This window comes from Arabidopsis thaliana, assembly GCF_000001735.4.
Source record: "Arabidopsis thaliana chromosome 1 sequence".
In the NCBI taxonomy this organism is placed as follows: Eukaryota; Viridiplantae; Streptophyta; class Magnoliopsida; order Brassicales; family Brassicaceae; genus Arabidopsis; species Arabidopsis thaliana.
This window is the reverse complement of record NC_003070.9, coordinates 21236015-21251745: the sequence shown is the minus strand read 5'-3', so window position 1 is coordinate 21251745 and position 15731 is coordinate 21236015. Positions and strand designations below refer to the sequence as shown.

Below are 15731 nucleotides of genomic sequence, written 5' to 3'. Positions count from 1 at the left end.
CGACTGTCCATGCTCGTAGTCTCGGTGAAGGTGTCAGTTGGCATAGTATCCTAGAGTCTTACATTTTTTGTTAACAATGAATATCTACTGTTGCCTCTCTGGTCTCCATCAAATAGCACAATGAAACCAAGTATTTTAAATTGTATTTTCAAATTTGTTCAAAAAAATTCTATACGTGTTTAATTAAAGGACTATAGACTATAGTAATAGTAAATTAAGACTAATTACATATTTGACCAAATCTACTTCAAACTGACCAATGTTTCACTACAAATACGTTCACAAACCATCATCATCTCTTCACCCCCTTCCTTCAAATATAGAAAATATGGCAACACAAAACAAGATTCAGAAAAACTCTCTCATCATTTTCCTCTTCACCTTAGTCGTCATCGCCCAGACCGCTACCTCTCAGAACTGCCTCACCATTGGTTGTCCTGGCATTAACGAGTGTTGTAGCCATACGGGTTACTGCGGCACCAATGTAGAGCACTGCGGCTTTTGGTGCCTCAGCGGCCCTTGCCAACTTTCTAAGAGTTCCAGCTCTTACAGACTCAATGATGGCCCACGCGGGAAGATCGAAAGCATTGTTACACCTGCATTATTCCACAGACTCATGCGTAAAGTCGGAAGTAATTGCACGGGAAAAGGTTTCTACACCCGTGAGGCTTTCATCACAGCAGTCAAATCTTTCGAAGGCTACAAGGGAACGGTAGCTAAACGCGAGATTGCGGCCATATTGGCTCAGTTCTCTTACGAATCTGGAAGTAAGTTAGTTACTATACTAACCATTAATTTATTTTTTCTTAAATGTATAATAATGTTAAGAAATTGTGTTATCTTAATTAATTAATGTGACACATTCGAGTAGCTGAGCCAATGCCATTGGACTAATCCATTTTTTTCATGTACAGATTTTTGTTACAAAGAAGAAGTAACGAGTGAGACATATTGCTCGTCAAGCAAGACATACCCTTGTCAATCGGGAAAGAAGTACTATGGTCGCGGTCTCTTGCAGTCAATCAAATGGAACGAGTTCTATGGTGAGGCGGGAAAGTACCTTGGCCTCCCTCTATTGAAAGATCCAGATATGGTGGCTCGTAGTCCGGAAGTGGCTTTCAAATTTGCAATGTGGTTTTGGAAGACCGAAGTTGGTCCATCACTAAGACTAGGATTTGGAGCGACCACGATGAGGATCAATGGCATAGAGTGTGGTGGTATGAGTTGGAATGCTGAGGCTATGCAGAACAGGATTAACCAATACTTGGAGATCTGCAAGTGGTTTGGGGTGAATCCTGGTAAAGATCTATATTGCTAAAAGGCATTCCATGTGATAGTACGTTTAACTTAATTTAAGTTGTCGATTGTAATGTTTCCAATAATTAAAGGTTTCGATTGTGGTGTTTCCAGTTTTAAAGATTAAAAGTCATCAGGTGAGAATATAATATGTAATAATATCACAAATGGAAAAAAATAAAATAATGGCTACAAGTATTGATACTGTGATACATGTGCCAACGGATATATGGAAGGCAACCAGGCTAGGGTGGGCATAATATCCGAATCCGATCACCCGTCCAAAACCCGATTGAATCTAAATCGAATCCAAACTCAAACCCAAACTTGTATCCAAACATACCCACAATTTAAATACATAGTAATAATATAATAATCTAAGTGTCCAAAATATTTTGATTTTTGGAATACAAAACAATAATAAACGACTAACAAATGTGTCGATTTTGATTTGATAATCAATGCAAGAAGCCAAGAACGTTCGAATTTGAATTCACTTCGGATCTCTTATAGACTTTCTCTCTCAGGGTTTATAATGGGCCTCAATTGTCTTTCCTCGATAAGCAGCCTTCTGCGAGTTCTAGACTGAACTTTCGGGTTCCCTTGTCTAGAGGGGGAATATGGTATTTTGTACAATTTACAGAGTGTATTTTTGACCTGAAAAAATTTGTAGAGTAAATTCCAACACATACTCAAACTTGATATTTAGTGTTATTTCAATATCGTAATTAATGGGCTGATGAGTCAGCTAACACGTGTTTAATGACGTAGAGTTGGTTTGTAGGTGTAAGTAACAGTTTTTAACTAAACACATAAATCTTAACTAAAACTTTGGCACATATCAATCTTAGTAAGATGAGAAGCTTGATAGGAGTTCAAGACATGACTAAGGCCAAGTTATAGCTTACGAGGCAAAATGTTGGATAAGATTCAAATATTGCTTGCAACCTAAGATTTCTCTAACAAGATTGGTTAGGATAAGAATATAAGATAGGTTTTATGCATGTAATAGAATTAAGAGTTATCTAGTTCTAATAGAAATATGAATAGCAAAGATGTACAACTACTATGTATATCAGTGTTGACTTGTGAAGTTGAGAATAAGAGCTTTTGGTGTTTTGTTTTTGAGCTAGTTTTCTAAACATAAGTTAGTACGTTTGATATATTTCTTTTGAATTGGTACCAGTGCCTAGGTCGAAAAAGGTTGGCATAGGGAGGTGCGCTTGGGTTGCATGTTCGGTGTGGGAGGAGTGTTGGGCTGTGTGGCCTTAGCCCATTTATATTGTATAGATTAACTAGGTCTAAACTTATCGTGTATATAAAGGCATTGCCTCTTGCCGTAATCAATAAGAATCTTCTTTTCACAACCTCGATTGATTCTTGACATGGTATCAGAGCACAATACCTAACTACTAAAAGGTTTTTGTGATCGATTCTGTGATCTCTCCTTCCGCTATAAGAGATCGCTTTCTTATTCCTTCTAACTTCTCTACTTAATACTTGCATCAAACTCTCCGTTCATCATGAGTACTGAATTGGCTCTCGCTAGCTCCACCACACCAGCTAGGACTGAAACAAGGCGTACAATCTCGCCATATGATCTCACATCCGGTGATAATCCCGGAACTCTCATCTCCAAACCGTTGCTTCGTGGACCCAACTACGACGAATGGGCCACAAATCTTCGTTTGGCGTTGAAAGCTAGAAAGAAATTTGGGTTTGCTGATGGATCTATTCCACAACCAGTTGAGACAGATCCCGATTTCGAAGATTGGACTGCCAACAATGCTCTTGTGGTTTCATGGATGAAGCTCACCATCGATGAAACTGTTTCCACATCTATGTCTCATCTCGACGATTCTCATGAGCTCTGGACACACATTCAGAAACGCTTTGGTGTCAAGAATGGACAACGTGTTCAGCGACTCAAAACAGAGTTAGCAACCTGTCGTCAAAAAGGAGTGGCCATTGAAACTTACTACGGCCGTCTCTCTCAACTGTGGCGTAGCTTGGCGGATTACCAACAAGCTAAAACCATGGACGACGTCAGAAAAGAACGTGAAGAAGACAAATTGCATCAGTTTCTTATGGGACTTGATGAATCTGTGTACGGAGCTGTCAAGTCGGCTCTTCTCTCTCGAGTGCCACTACCTTCTCTCGAGGAAGCTTACAATGCTTTGACACAAGACGAAGAATCCAAATCCTTGAGTCGCTTACATAACGAGAGGGTTGACGGTGTTAGCTTCGCGGTCCAAACTACTTCACGACCTCGAGATTCTTCAGAAAACAGAGTCTGTAGTAATTGTGGCCGTGTTGGTCATCTCGCCGAACAATGTTTCAAATTAATCGGGTATCCTCCTTGGCTCGAAGAAAAATTGCGTCTTAAAAACACTGCATCTTCTTCACGTGGTGGTTTAAGTTCGTTCAAAGGAAAACAGAGTCATGGTCGTGGATCTTCTATTAATCATGTCGCTTCTTCTGGAATGGCTGCCAATGTTGTTACGAATTCATCGCTCACTTCTCCATTGACATCAGATGATCGCATAGGACTTAGTGGGCTGAATGATTCACAATGGAAAATTTTACAAACGATTCTTGAGGAACGGAAATCTACCTCAAATGATCATCAGTCTGGTAAGTATTTTCTTGAATCTTGGATAATTGATTCTGGAGCCACAAATCATATGACTGGTTCTCTTGCATTTCTCCGTAATGTTTGTGATATGCCTCCTGTTTTGATTAAACTTCCTGATGGACGTTTTACAACCGCTACAAAACAAGGCAGTGTTCAGTTAGGCTCTTCTTTAGATCTTCAAGATGTTCTGTTTGTTGATGGTCTTCACTGCCATCTCATCTCCGTTTCACAACTGACTAGAACACGTCGCTGCATTTTTCAGATCACTGACAAAGTTTGCATTGTCCAGGACCGCACCACTCTGATGCTGATTGGAGCAGGTAGAGAGCTGAATGGCTTATATTTTTTCCGAGGAGTGGAAACAGCAGCTGCGGTGACTAGTAAGGCTTTGCCGTCTTCACAGTTATGGCACCAACGTTTAGGACATCCATCCTCGAAGGCTTTGCATTTGTTACCTTTTTCTGATGTTACTAGTAGTACTTTTGATTCAAAGACTTGCGAAATCTGTATTCAAGCTAAACAGACTAGAGATCCTTTTCCTTTGAGCAGTAATAAGACGAGTTTTGCTTTTGAATTAGTGCATTGTGATCTCTGGGGTCCGTATAGAACCACTTCAATATGCGGCTCTCGTTATTTTCTTACTCTAGTTGATGATTATTCTCGAGCAGTATGGTTATACCTCTTACCATCGAAACAAGAAGCTCCAAAGCATCTCAAAAACTTCATCGCTCTAGTAGAACGACAATACACTACCAACATCAAGATGATCCGAAGTGATAATGGTTCTGAGTTTATTTGTCTCTCGGATTTCTTTGCACAAAAAGGAATCATACATGAAACTTCTTGTGTAGGTACTCCTCAACAAAATGGTCGCGTTGAACGCAAACACCGCCATATCCTTAATGTTGCTCGTGCTCTCCGATTTCAGTCTGGTTTACCTATTGAGTTTTGGAGTTATTGTGCTCTTACTGCAGCATATCTCATTAACAGAACTCCAACTCCATTACTTAAGGGAAAGACACCATTTGAGCTCATATATAATCGTCCTCCACCACTGCAGCATATTCGCATTTTTGGATGTATTTGTTATGTTCATAATCTGAAGCATGGAGGAGATAAATTTGCCAGTCGTAGCAATAAATCCATTTTTCTTGGTTATCCATTTGCAAAGAAAGGATGGAGGGTCTATAATATAGAAACTGGTGTGGTTTCAGTTTCACGTGATGTAGTTTTCCGTGAAACAGAGTTTCATTTCCCTATCTCTGTTATGGATTCGTCACCATCACTTGATCCGGTTCTCGTTGATTCATCTGAATTAGAAGAAATCTCTATGACTCCTCCGGTCACTCCGTCTTCTCCGGCTACTCCATCTTCTCCGGTCACTCCGTCTTCTCCGGTTACTCCGTCTTCTCCGGTTAGTCCGTCTTCTCCGGTTACTCCGTCTTCTCCGGTCACTCCTGTATCTTCAACTACAACCTCAGCTGCGATAGACACCATTGAGGATATTACCACTGATCTTGAGGATTCAACCTCTATGGATTTTTTTCCTGATGATGAAGATGAGTTTTCTCCCACTGCTACAGAATCTCCTGCTTCATCGTCATCTCCTGTACACCCTCCAGCAGTTCAACTAGAGCTTCTCGGTAAAGGTCATCGTCCAAAGAGACCTCCTGTTAAACTTGCTGACTACGTCACGACTCTTCTTCATCAACCATTCCCTTCCGCGACTCCGTATCCTTTGGACAACTACATCTCTAGTTCACGTTTCTCAGATAATTATCAAGCATATATTCTCGCTATTACATCTGGAAATGAGCCTCGAAACTATAACGAAGCTATGCTTGATGATCATTGGAAGGGTGCGGTTTCACATGAAATTGGTTCGCTTGAAAATCTTGGTACTTGGACAGTCGAAGACTTGCCTCCAGGGAAGAAAGCTCTTGGTTGTAAATGGGTGTTTCGTCTAAAATACAAATCTGACGGCACACTTGAACGACACAAAGCACGTTTGGTTGTTCTTGGTAACAATCAAACCGAAGGTCTTGATTACACAGAAACTTTTGCTCCGGTTGCGAAAATGGTCACAGTCCGCGCTTTTCTTCAGCAAGTTGTTTCACTTGACTGGGAGGTTCATCAAATGGATGTTCACAACGCGTTTCTCCATGGTGATCTTGACGAAGAGGTATACATGCAATTTCCTCCGGGATTTCGTACTGGTGACAAGACAAAAGTATGTCGTTTACGCAAATCTTTGTATGGTCTCAAACAAGCTCCTCGTTGTTGGTTCGCAAAGCTCACATCGGCATTGAAGAACTACGGTTTTATTCAAGATATTTCAGATTACTCTTTGTTTATCTTTCACAAAAACGGAGTTCGACTTCATGTTTTAGTATACGTGGACGATTTGATCATCACGGGTACTACTATTGCTGTGATTACAGAGTTTAAACATTACTTAAGCTCTTGTTTCTATATGAAGGATCTTGGAATTTTGCGGTACTTCTTGGGAATTGAGGTTGCTCGGAGTCCTGAAGGTATCTACTTATGCCAACGAAAGTACGCACTTGACATTATCACAGAAACGGGTCTCCTTGGTGTTAAACCGGCTTCTTTTCCATTGGACCAAAATCATAAGCTTGCTTTTGCCACTGGTGAAACAATAGATGACCCACTTCGATACCGTCGTCTAGTTGGGCGCATTATTTATCTTGCGACTACGAGGCCTGAATTATCATATGTTATTCATATTCTCTCACAGTTCATGCATAATCCTAAACCGGCTCATTGGGAAGCTGCTCTTCGCGTCGTCAGATATCTAAAGTCTAGTCCTGGTCAAGGTATTCTCCTACGTGCTAATACACCTTTGGTTCTCTCTGCCTGGTGCGATTCAGACTTTGGAGCATGTCCTCATTCAGATCGATCTCTCACCGGTTGGTTTATTCAGTTGGGTGGCTCTCCTTTATCTTGGAAGACACAGAAACAAAATGTTGTTTCCCGCTCTTCTGCCGAAGCTGAATACAGGGCTATGGCAGAAACAGTGAGTGAAATCATATGGATCCGTGAATTACTTCCCGCTCTCGGTATTCCGTGTACTGCTCCTACCACACTCCATTCAGATAGTTTATCAGCCATAAGTCTTGCTGCTAATCCTGTCTATCATGCTCGCACTAAACATGTGCGTCGAGACGTCCATTTCATTCGCGATGAGCTCGTCAATGGCACTATCGCTACTAAGCACGTCTCAACCACTTCTCAGCTAGCGGACATTCTCACTAAAGCCTTAGGACGAAAAGAGTTTGCAGACTTTCTTGCCAAGCTTGGTATCTGCAATCTCCATATACCAGCTTGAGGAGGGGTGTTGGGCTGTGTGGCCTTAGCCCATTTATATTGTATAGATTAACTAGGTCTAAACTTATCGTGTATATAAAGGCATTGCCTCTTGCCGTAATCAATAAGAATCTTCTTTTCACAACCTCGATTGATTCTTGACAAGGAGCCCTCAATGTAACACGAAAAAGAAATATAATTCCGGTTTGGGAAATATAATTCCACCTAAAACCAGATTGGTGCGCTTGGTTTATACAGAAATATATAGAGATGTTATATCGTTATTTGTTATATCAATTCACATAATTCCGTCTCAAAACCCTTACAACATTATAATATTTTGTTTCAGCAAATCGGAGATAGGTTTTTTTCATAATGGTACAAATTATAACAGTTGTATAAGAAACTATTACAACACACTCTTCTATTATTTCCCTAGTGATTTGATTACAACTAGAAAGTTTTACTATTAAAAAAAATCGTCCAAGTTAGAAATAAGCAAAAGAATAATAAATTTGGTTCTTAGCGACGGCAGAAGAAATGGAACGGAGTTGGTGGCTTAGAGTAATGCATTGAAAGAACTTTCATGGCTACAATGGCATTAGCTGTCTCGGTGTAATGAATCCCATCCCAGCTTATGAAACGCGACCCTTCCTCACATACATTAGAGCCTTTGTGCCCACATGTTATCTTCACATTGTAGTTGTATGGAGTCCCTCCGTATCCACAACACGCCATCAACGGACTCTTAAAACCTGTATTGAGCTAAGTAAAGTTAAGATATAACCATCTCATTTATCTACTAATGGTACGGGTAAATAGTAACTCTACTTAACCGTATTGGTTGGAGTTTGCAATAAGACTGTATTTGATAGCGTATATGTCAATATAGATTATGGTGGCATCTCGTAGTTCGGTCCTCAGCTCCTCACACATATGATCCAATCCTTGGTTAAACAGAGTTGCTGCCGAGTTGTAACTGACTAAGCAACCGTGCTGGTCGAGATCTTTGCTCTTAACCATAGAAAGTTTTTGAGGTAGACAACCCAATGGACCAGTGTTGTGAATCCAGAATCTCCTTCCTCCTTCATCATACAATCTCTGGAGACCATAAAACCCATTTTTAAAGGTTACATGGTGCATACTCTAAAGTTATATTAAGGCGAATAAACTCACCTTTATGCTGCTTTTTATTTCCGTAATAATTTGTGGAATCAACTTAACCGTCTGAGAATACGAGTTGCCTCTAGCGAATGAACGCGCAATGTCGTTCTGTCCAATATCGATCATGTACAACGCGTTTTTGAATCCATTGTTGCTTATGAACATGCCCTTTAATGAATCTAGAAAACACAAATGCTAACTCTAGTCAAGATCATTAACTGATTAAGAACTTAGGATAAATAATAATGATTTGGGATGAGGTAGGTTTACTTGAACTAGAAGCGAGCTCGAGTGATCGGGATTTGAAATGGCTGAACTGCTTGACCTGAATGTTAAGCGAGAAAGGGACGTTTTTGGGAAGAGTTGGGGATCCAGCAATTGCAAAATTTGCACCATTTTGAAACCTTGTTCTACCCAATGAATCTAAGTATGGCCTCAAAAGACTTGTATTCAAACTCTGACCTGCATATGCATTATTCCATTGCTAGTACATCCATTTACCAGATTTAAATGAATAACACGAACATAAATATATAAATTTGGTTCGCATATAAAAAATTATCTATATGATAATTGAACTAACTTGAGCTATATATTTTTGTTGAATTACGTTAACAATTGTTTGTATGACCCGTTATAGAAATCTCAATATCAAATTATGCTAACCAAAACTAAACCAAAACCAAATTTTGTGCAATCAAATCGAATTAACAATTATTTATTAGAATTAATATGTTTGAATACATAAGATTTTTTTTTATAAGATATACTAAAAGTTTACAGCATTAACGAAAATAATGAGTTATTTTTATTTATTTTGGTTATACTATTTTATCTAAAACGAAACTGAAATAAACTCAAATCAAACCAAACCAACAAATTTCAACTAAAACAAACCAAAAATTTAATTGACTCTTAACCCAAACTAAATCTAAACTCAAACCAAACCGAATCAACAAATTTCAACTAAAACAAACCAAAAAAAATAATTTACTCTGAAACCAAACTGAATCTAAACTCAAACCAAACCAAATTAACAAATTTCAAATAAAACAGACCAAATGTAATTATGAATTGACGATAAAACCAAACTGAATCGAAACTCAAACCAAACCAAACCAAACCAAACCAAGAAATTCAACTAAAACAAACCAAAACATAAATTGACTTCTAACATGTGCTACATGGAACCCACTTTGTTCTACTAGATTCTGATTTTCAATGACCGATTTTTTTTTGTTTTTTCTTATGGATCACACCTGCGACGCACCGACATTTATGTCTTAACACAATCTGGACCGTACATCCAAAAGTAAACGTACGGTAGAGATCACTATCATTTATCAAAAACAAGTTTTTTGTTCTACTTACATAGGAAATCGATGAGAAGACGTCCGTCGGACAAACGACCGGTAGATCGCCGGAAAAATAAGCGTCCATTTGGGAAGCCAATGGGGTAACCAAGTCCAGCAACAAGTCCTCCTGTATCTGAATTAGAATCTCCAAAGTTAAAAATCACCGGCCGAGCTGTACAACTCGCCGCCCTAGAGGGTTGCCGGAGAATTAGAAGAGCTAACGACACGAGTGTAATAAAGAAGAAGGAAAATGTGTTAGAGTAGAGAAAGAGAGTAGCCATTGGAGAAACTTTGGTAGTGAAGAGAGTTTACCTCTATAACTTTTATATTTAGTGTGGTCCAAAGAATATTAAAAAATGAACTATAAGAGTGGTGTAGATTTGCACAGATTATTCTCTCTGACAAAACTATTACTCCATCGTTTATTGTGGTTATTTATAGGACGAGAATCTTTTATGACTTGGAAATATGTTTTTTTTTTTCTTTTGAATTATAAAACGTTTATATGTTGTTTGATATGAATTAAGTGAATGATTTACAGTTCAAATCTTTGATATGATCTAAGTAAATGATTTATGTTCATATTTATTTGATATGAATTTCGGTATACTTTTATTTATTATGTCTAAAACCCCTAATCGGAGATCTAGACGATTTAAAGCGTAAAACTATTTAAGATTGTTTAAATCTGTTTAATACTAAAAATGTATAATTCTAAATGCATAAAATATAACTTTTATGGTTTAGACGTTACCTGCCGCGTAGGTCTAAACAATCGTTTTGACTGTTTTTCAGAACACTGGAAAAGGATGTGAAACCACACGGTTACAATTTTACAAACTAAGATACAAATCTGGATGACACATTTAAATCCCAGAGACAAGCTGGTGAAAGAAAAAAATTTCCTCGATCCAGAAACAAAATTACAAATCTAAACTAAATCAGCTAAAAGAAAATATATGTTTACGTTAATAAAATTTTGATACATGAAATATAGAAAATAGGAAATATGTATGTGAAGTATGTTGACCGCAAGGAACGAAATGGTAACGTGAAATAGGCTTTATCTTTGGAAATCACAGTTCTCATGTCTCCTTTGCAAAATGAAATTAAGGACCACCTCTTCTTTTCTTTGTCAAGTCTAGAGAAGATGTTTGCCTATGTTTATAAAAGCTTTTGATGAGTTTTCATTACCATTAATATCACATTCTATCATCCAAATTTTTTTTATGGTCCATGCCTCCTTTGATAGTACTTAAGGCAAGCCCGCAAACATAGCATATTAACAATATCCATCTAATCGGTTGAGCCAACTGAATTTGGTTTGAAAAATCTAGCTTTATATCGATAGATTATGCAACTTTGTAATATATCAAAGAAAACATATATTATTTAGCCAGAAAAAAACTTTGTAATATGTCACAACTCAACATAAAAGGAAAAGGAAAAAAAAAATTTAAGTTAAGTGCAAATGTACCAAGAGACATGTAGCCTTAGCTTCTCTGTGGATGTTGCCAAGTCCATATTATCAAGTTCAGTTACATAACATTAAGCTGCTCCCATCATTTTTTTATGTTCCACAATCATCACATCATTGCTCTCCCTCTGCGTCTTTAATCTGATTCTCGATTTCTGCCTTCTCCTCCATTAAGGCTCCTATTTTTTCATCGATCTTCGCCAACTTCGTTTTCAGCTTACCGATGTCATTACCACCCTTCTTTTTCTTCACATCTTTGTCTTTCTTTTCTTCCTTAGCTTTTGACCCTTCTATTTTAACGTCCTTAGAATCATCTTTCTTCTCTTCTTCGTCCTCCGTCATTTTCGGTTCCTTTGTATCTTTCTTCTTGTTCTTCTTTTTATCTTTCTTCTTCTTTTTCTTCCCCTCTTCACTCTCACCCCCTTCTACTTTAGATTTCTTCTTCTCTTCAGTATCATCTTCTTCCTTCTTCTCAGCTTCTGGTTCTTCTAATTTTATATCTCTTGACATCACTTCAGTTTCAAGGGGATTCTCCTTCTTCTTGTCTTCCTTTACATCTTTTTCGCCCTTTTCGCTCTTCTTCTCCTTTTTCTTATTCTTTTTCTGCTTGGTTTCTCCTTCATCATCATCTTTGTCTTTTGTTTCTTTCTCACATACCTCATCGATGACGGTTTCCTTCTTCTTCGCCTTATCTTTATTCTTCTTTTTCTTTCCCTCCTTATGATCGGCGGCTTCATCATCCATCTCTTGCTCTGTTGCATCATGTTCTTTCGTCTTCTTTCCTTCATCTTCTTTTTCAGGCTTCTCTCCCTTTCCTTTCTTTCCCTTCAGCTTCTTGTCTTCCTTCTCAGTAGATTCGTCTTTCTCTTTCTTCTCTTTATCGGGCTTCTTCTTTTTTTCCTCCGCACATGATTCATCTTTCTCTTTCTTCTTGTTCTTTTTACTATCTTTTTCTTTCATCTCTTGATCTGTTTCATCATGTTCTTTCTTCTTCTCTTCATCTTCTTTCTCAAGGTCACCCTTCTCTCCCTTTTCCTTCTTTCCCTTCACCTTTTTGTCTTCATTACTCTTAGATTCTTCTTTTTGTTTCTTTTCTTTTTTTGGTTTCTTCTTTTTCTCCTCTGTACCTGATTCATCTTTCTCTTTCTTCTTGTTCTTTTTACCATCTTCCTCTTCTAACTCTTCCTTTTCTTGTGATACATCCTCATGTTTCTTCTCTTTATCTGCCTTCTTATTTTTTTCCTCTGGACCCGACTCATCCTTCTCTTTTTTATTCTTCTTCTTTTTACCTTCTTTTTCTTCTTCTAACTCCTCGTGTTTCTTCTCTTTGCCCTTCTTGTGTTCCTTCTCATGCTCTTCCACTTTCACATCGCTCTCTTTAACCTCCAGATCTCCATGGCCTTCTTCATGTTTCTTGGAGACCATTTTTCCATCTTTCTTTTTGTCATCATCTTTATCTTCTTTTACCTCTGAGTCCACGTTTTTGCCCTTTTTCTTTTCTTTGTCCTTCTTGGATTTTCCACTACTCTCTTCATCTTTCTTTGCTTTAACCTTCTCAATTGACTTTGCCTTCACTTCCATCTCCACCTCAACATTTTCCCCCTTCTCTTTTGGATCCAATTCCTGCGTCTTTATTTTGACATGGAGTTTCTCTTCCTTGGCATTTTCTTGGTTCGATGACATAATTCTCTGCTAGAAAATGAAACAAAAAAAAAAACACTTTTCTTATAACGAAATTCATTATGAAAAAGAGCTACACTTTTTCTATTTAAAAGCAAGTGGACTAATAGTTTCTGCCTATGGTCCTTTTCGTTTGCCAGCAATTAGCGCTAGCGACCAACAACCAAAATAATCTTCGTTTTATGGTTATGGCTCAACCACATATTTGGATAACCAAATCATATTCAGTGTTTTATAATCATTGGTTCACCATTTTATTTAGACAAAACATCGTCAAACCAGAATTTACTACATTTGATTTTTTTTGGTAGCTAGGCGTGGAAACCTATCACATAAATGTCTTGTTGAACCAACCAATACAATAAAAACATGATCGGTGATCTCTGGTAGCTCAACGACTATTATACAAAACATAATTACAACGACTAAATGAACATGTTATACACCTATACTCTACAATCCTCTCTGCACCGAGATTCAATAAACTAAATGTAGGTCACTATATATTAGCAAGCACTACTACTCGTTGAAAAAAAAAAAAACAAGAATGTCGAATTCTCCAATGTTATTTTTTTTTTTTCCTAATGATAAAGAGGAAAATCACCAATTATAGTCAATTATAGAACAATTGTTTCCTTTTCTTGTAAGAGAGAGGCTAGAGCAAACAGATTAATTCACCATATAGAAGATGAGACCAAAAAAAAAAAAAAAAGTCTACAAAGTCAAGGGCACTAAATCATAAAAAACCCAAAATCTCAGATCTATCAAGAAAACGACTATTCCAAAAATGGAAATTATAAGAACAAAATTCTTTGGACAGAGATCAAACAAGAAAGGAACGAGAAAAATGAACTTTAGGTACCTTAGATTATCCAAATTTGTAGCTGCAAAAGTTGTTCCTGTGTTCAAGAAAGAAAGACCTGTAAAATGATCTGGATGTGTTTGGTTATATATATAAGAAGACTTAAAAGATAATGACTTAATCTCGTAACGAGTCACACGGACGTGACGCTGAAACTCACACACGTTGGTGCCACGTCTTTGTCTTTCCTCTTTTGCTCTACTTTTTTCTCCTCATAGGTGATAGGTCCCATAAGCAATGAAATAAAAAAAATGGTAATTGACTTTTCTCCAAACATTTTCGAATCTGATTTTCTTTTTCAAGGTTTTATAACCTCTACATTCCAGAATATGACTAATGACATCATTATCCAATTATTTTTTATACTGTAAACTCATTATTATGAATATTCTTTATTTCAAAAAATTACCATTGATTTATAAGTTTATTAGTATAATATATAACATATGGAATAAAACTTTTATTTAAAAAAAAATATTTTTCCCCAAAAAAAGTAGGATTAATAACCTGATTAATAAATAAAAAGTGTTATATTTTTAAGCATTGTATGCATTTACTTTATCATAGTTGTCTTGTTTTTAAGAGTTAAAAAATAATGATGAACAATTTCACGGACAACGATTCCACGATAAAGCTTTCCCTGCAACACTCAGATTTTCTAAAGACGGTTTTGCATTGCGTTTTCTGGGATTCGAAACCCAAACATGATGTACAAGTATTAATGAACTCTTAGTTAACCATTAGATTAAAAATATTTTCACTATTAATTTTCTCTTAAAAATATTAATAATTTTTTGAAATCAAAAATTATAGTTATTTTATTTTAATAAACGAGAAACACTACAAAAAAAGTTAACTGCATTTAGATAATTTAATAAACTAAAATATCCACATAAAAATTTCAAATTTATCAAAAATAAAACATCAATTTGTTTTTTGTTTTAAATTAAAGATTTGCTATTGATTGCATAAGGAAGAAAACTTTACAAAGCCGAAAGGCCTAAGAGCCCAACACACACAAAAGAAGAACCATTTTGGATCAAGGGAACCGACCATGGGTATTAGAAGTAGTGGTATAAAGCCCATCATATCCCAACACATAACCCACGAATGTTTAATATTAAAAGTTTGTTGTTCGGCTCATGATTAGCGATGATCATACAGAAAGTTTGTATCTAATACGTGCCTTGAATTTTATGTGTACAACAAACAAATTAAATTATTCAAAACCATAAATTATAAAAAATAATTACAGAAATAAAACTATATTAAGAGCGAGCCTACCATCCGGTGTGCAACTTTCTAGTTTATATACAGTGGCGGATCAACGTTAATGAGGCAAATTGGTTCAAATTCATCTAAATAAGACTAGAGTTCACAGGTTCGATTCCTCCTTATAACAATTTGCTCCCACCAATTTTTTTTGCTGGGTCCGCCCCTGGTTATATATATACTTCTACACCAGGTTTGGGTTCGAGTCCACACATAATTAACGACACAATTATAGTGCACGATAGAATGAACTAAAACAGCTAGAGCGTAGAGGGCTCATTGTCTATAAAAATCCTTCGTTAACTTGCAAGAAACCAAGAGTAGAGGGCTCACACTTAAGTCTCCTACATGACGATTATATTTCGTCAAAAAGAAGCAATTAGTTAGCTTTACAGCATATCATTTCGCCTAGGTTTTCCATCGTACACGTAAATTTTCATGCAAGAAAGCAGAAATATACAAATACTAACTTTTAGATACTGAAAAATGAGATCAGATTCTAGTCAAATTTTGTTAAAAGTATTTATAAATTTAAATTGCAAGTCCTCAAAAAGTACGACTAAAAATGCTTTTCTTAGAAAATGATAATAAACCGGCGTTTTATATATAAGTGTTTCTTTTTCTCTTCTGTCCAGAAGTAAATCATTAAGAACCAATATGGCT

The 15731-nt window shown here is 36.8% G+C and overlaps 3 protein-coding genes and 1 pseudogene across 7 annotated transcripts; 2 read left to right on the top strand and 2 right to left on the bottom strand.

Annotated features, from left to right (window-relative positions):
• The first annotated feature begins 257 nt into the window (after nt 1-257).
• AT1G56680 (Chitinase family protein) lies at nt 258-1498 on the top strand. 2 transcript variants are annotated; one of them, NM_001333794.1, is made up of 2 exons: nt 258-767; nt 915-1498. In NM_001333794.1, exons 1-2 carry the CDS (start codon nt 260-262, stop codon nt 1316-1318), a joined length of 912 nt encoding a protein of 303 aa, NP_001320281.1. In that variant the 5' UTR covers nt 258-259; the 3' UTR covers nt 1319-1498. The 2 variants fall into 2 exon arrangements, with proteins under 2 accessions (NP_001320281.1, NP_176061.1); NM_104545.3 differs by having other exon boundaries at nt 305-767; nt 915-1483.
• A 1321-nt stretch (nt 1499-2819) lies between these two features.
• AT1G56675 lies at nt 2820-7280 on the top strand (annotated as a pseudogene; the record flags this gene model as incomplete). The annotated part of the gene is made up of 1 exon: nt 2820-7280.
• Nucleotides 7281-7538: 258 nt separating this feature from the next.
• On the bottom strand, nt 7539-10167 carry AT1G56670 (GDSL-like Lipase/Acylhydrolase superfamily protein). 2 transcript variants are annotated; one of them, NM_104543.4, is made up of 5 exons: nt 9794-10167; nt 8693-8884; nt 8435-8601; nt 8095-8359; nt 7539-8013 (listed from the first exon to the last, which is right to left on the bottom strand). In NM_104543.4, exons 1-5 carry the CDS (start codon nt 10056-10058, stop codon nt 7781-7783), a joined length of 1122 nt encoding a protein of 373 aa, NP_176059.1. In that variant the 5' UTR covers nt 10059-10167; the 3' UTR covers nt 7539-7780. The 2 variants fall into 2 exon arrangements, with proteins under 2 accessions (NP_176059.1, NP_001322781.1); NM_001333793.1 differs by having other exon boundaries at nt 7604-8359; nt 9794-10166.
• Nucleotides 10168-10731: 564 nt separating this feature from the next.
• On the bottom strand, nt 10732-13907 carry AT1G56660 (MAEBL domain protein). Of its 2 annotated transcripts, none has more exons than NM_104542.3 (2): nt 13797-13907; nt 10732-12946 (listed from the first exon to the last, which is right to left on the bottom strand). In NM_104542.3, exon 2 carries the CDS (start codon nt 12935-12937, stop codon nt 11369-11371), a length of 1569 nt encoding a protein of 522 aa, NP_176058.1. In that variant the 5' UTR covers nt 12938-12946; nt 13797-13907; the 3' UTR covers nt 10732-11368. The 2 variants fall into 2 exon arrangements, with proteins under 2 accessions (NP_176058.1, NP_001321049.1); NM_001333792.1 differs by having other exon boundaries at nt 11188-12943; nt 13797-13858.
• Between the last annotated feature and the right edge of the window lie 1824 nt (nt 13908-15731).

Excerpts from the sequence above, each read along its gene's own strand:
- AT1G56660 (NM_104542.3), bottom strand. The coding sequence starts at position 12,937 with ATGTCATCGAACCAAGAAAATGCCAAGGAAGAGAAACTCCATGTCAAA.
- AT1G56670 (NM_104543.4), bottom strand. The coding sequence starts at position 10,058 with ATGGCTACTCTCTTTCTCTACTCTAACACATTTTCCTTCTTCTTTATT. Across the intron at positions 8,885-9,793 it reads TCTTCTCATCGATTTCCTAT|GTCAGAGTTTGAATACAAGT; the intron begins GTAAGTAGAACA and ends ATGCATATGCAG. Across the intron at positions 8,014-8,094 it reads TGCAAACTCCAACCAATACG|GTTTTAAGAGTCCGTTGATG; the intron begins GTTAAGTAGAGT and ends AGCTCAATACAG.
- AT1G56680 (NM_001333794.1), top strand. The coding sequence starts at position 260 with ATGTTTCACTACAAATACGTTCACAAACCATCATCATCTCTTCACCCC. Across the intron at positions 768-914 it reads GTTCTCTTACGAATCTGGAA|ATTTTTGTTACAAAGAAGAA; the intron begins GTAAGTTAGTTA and ends TTTCATGTACAG.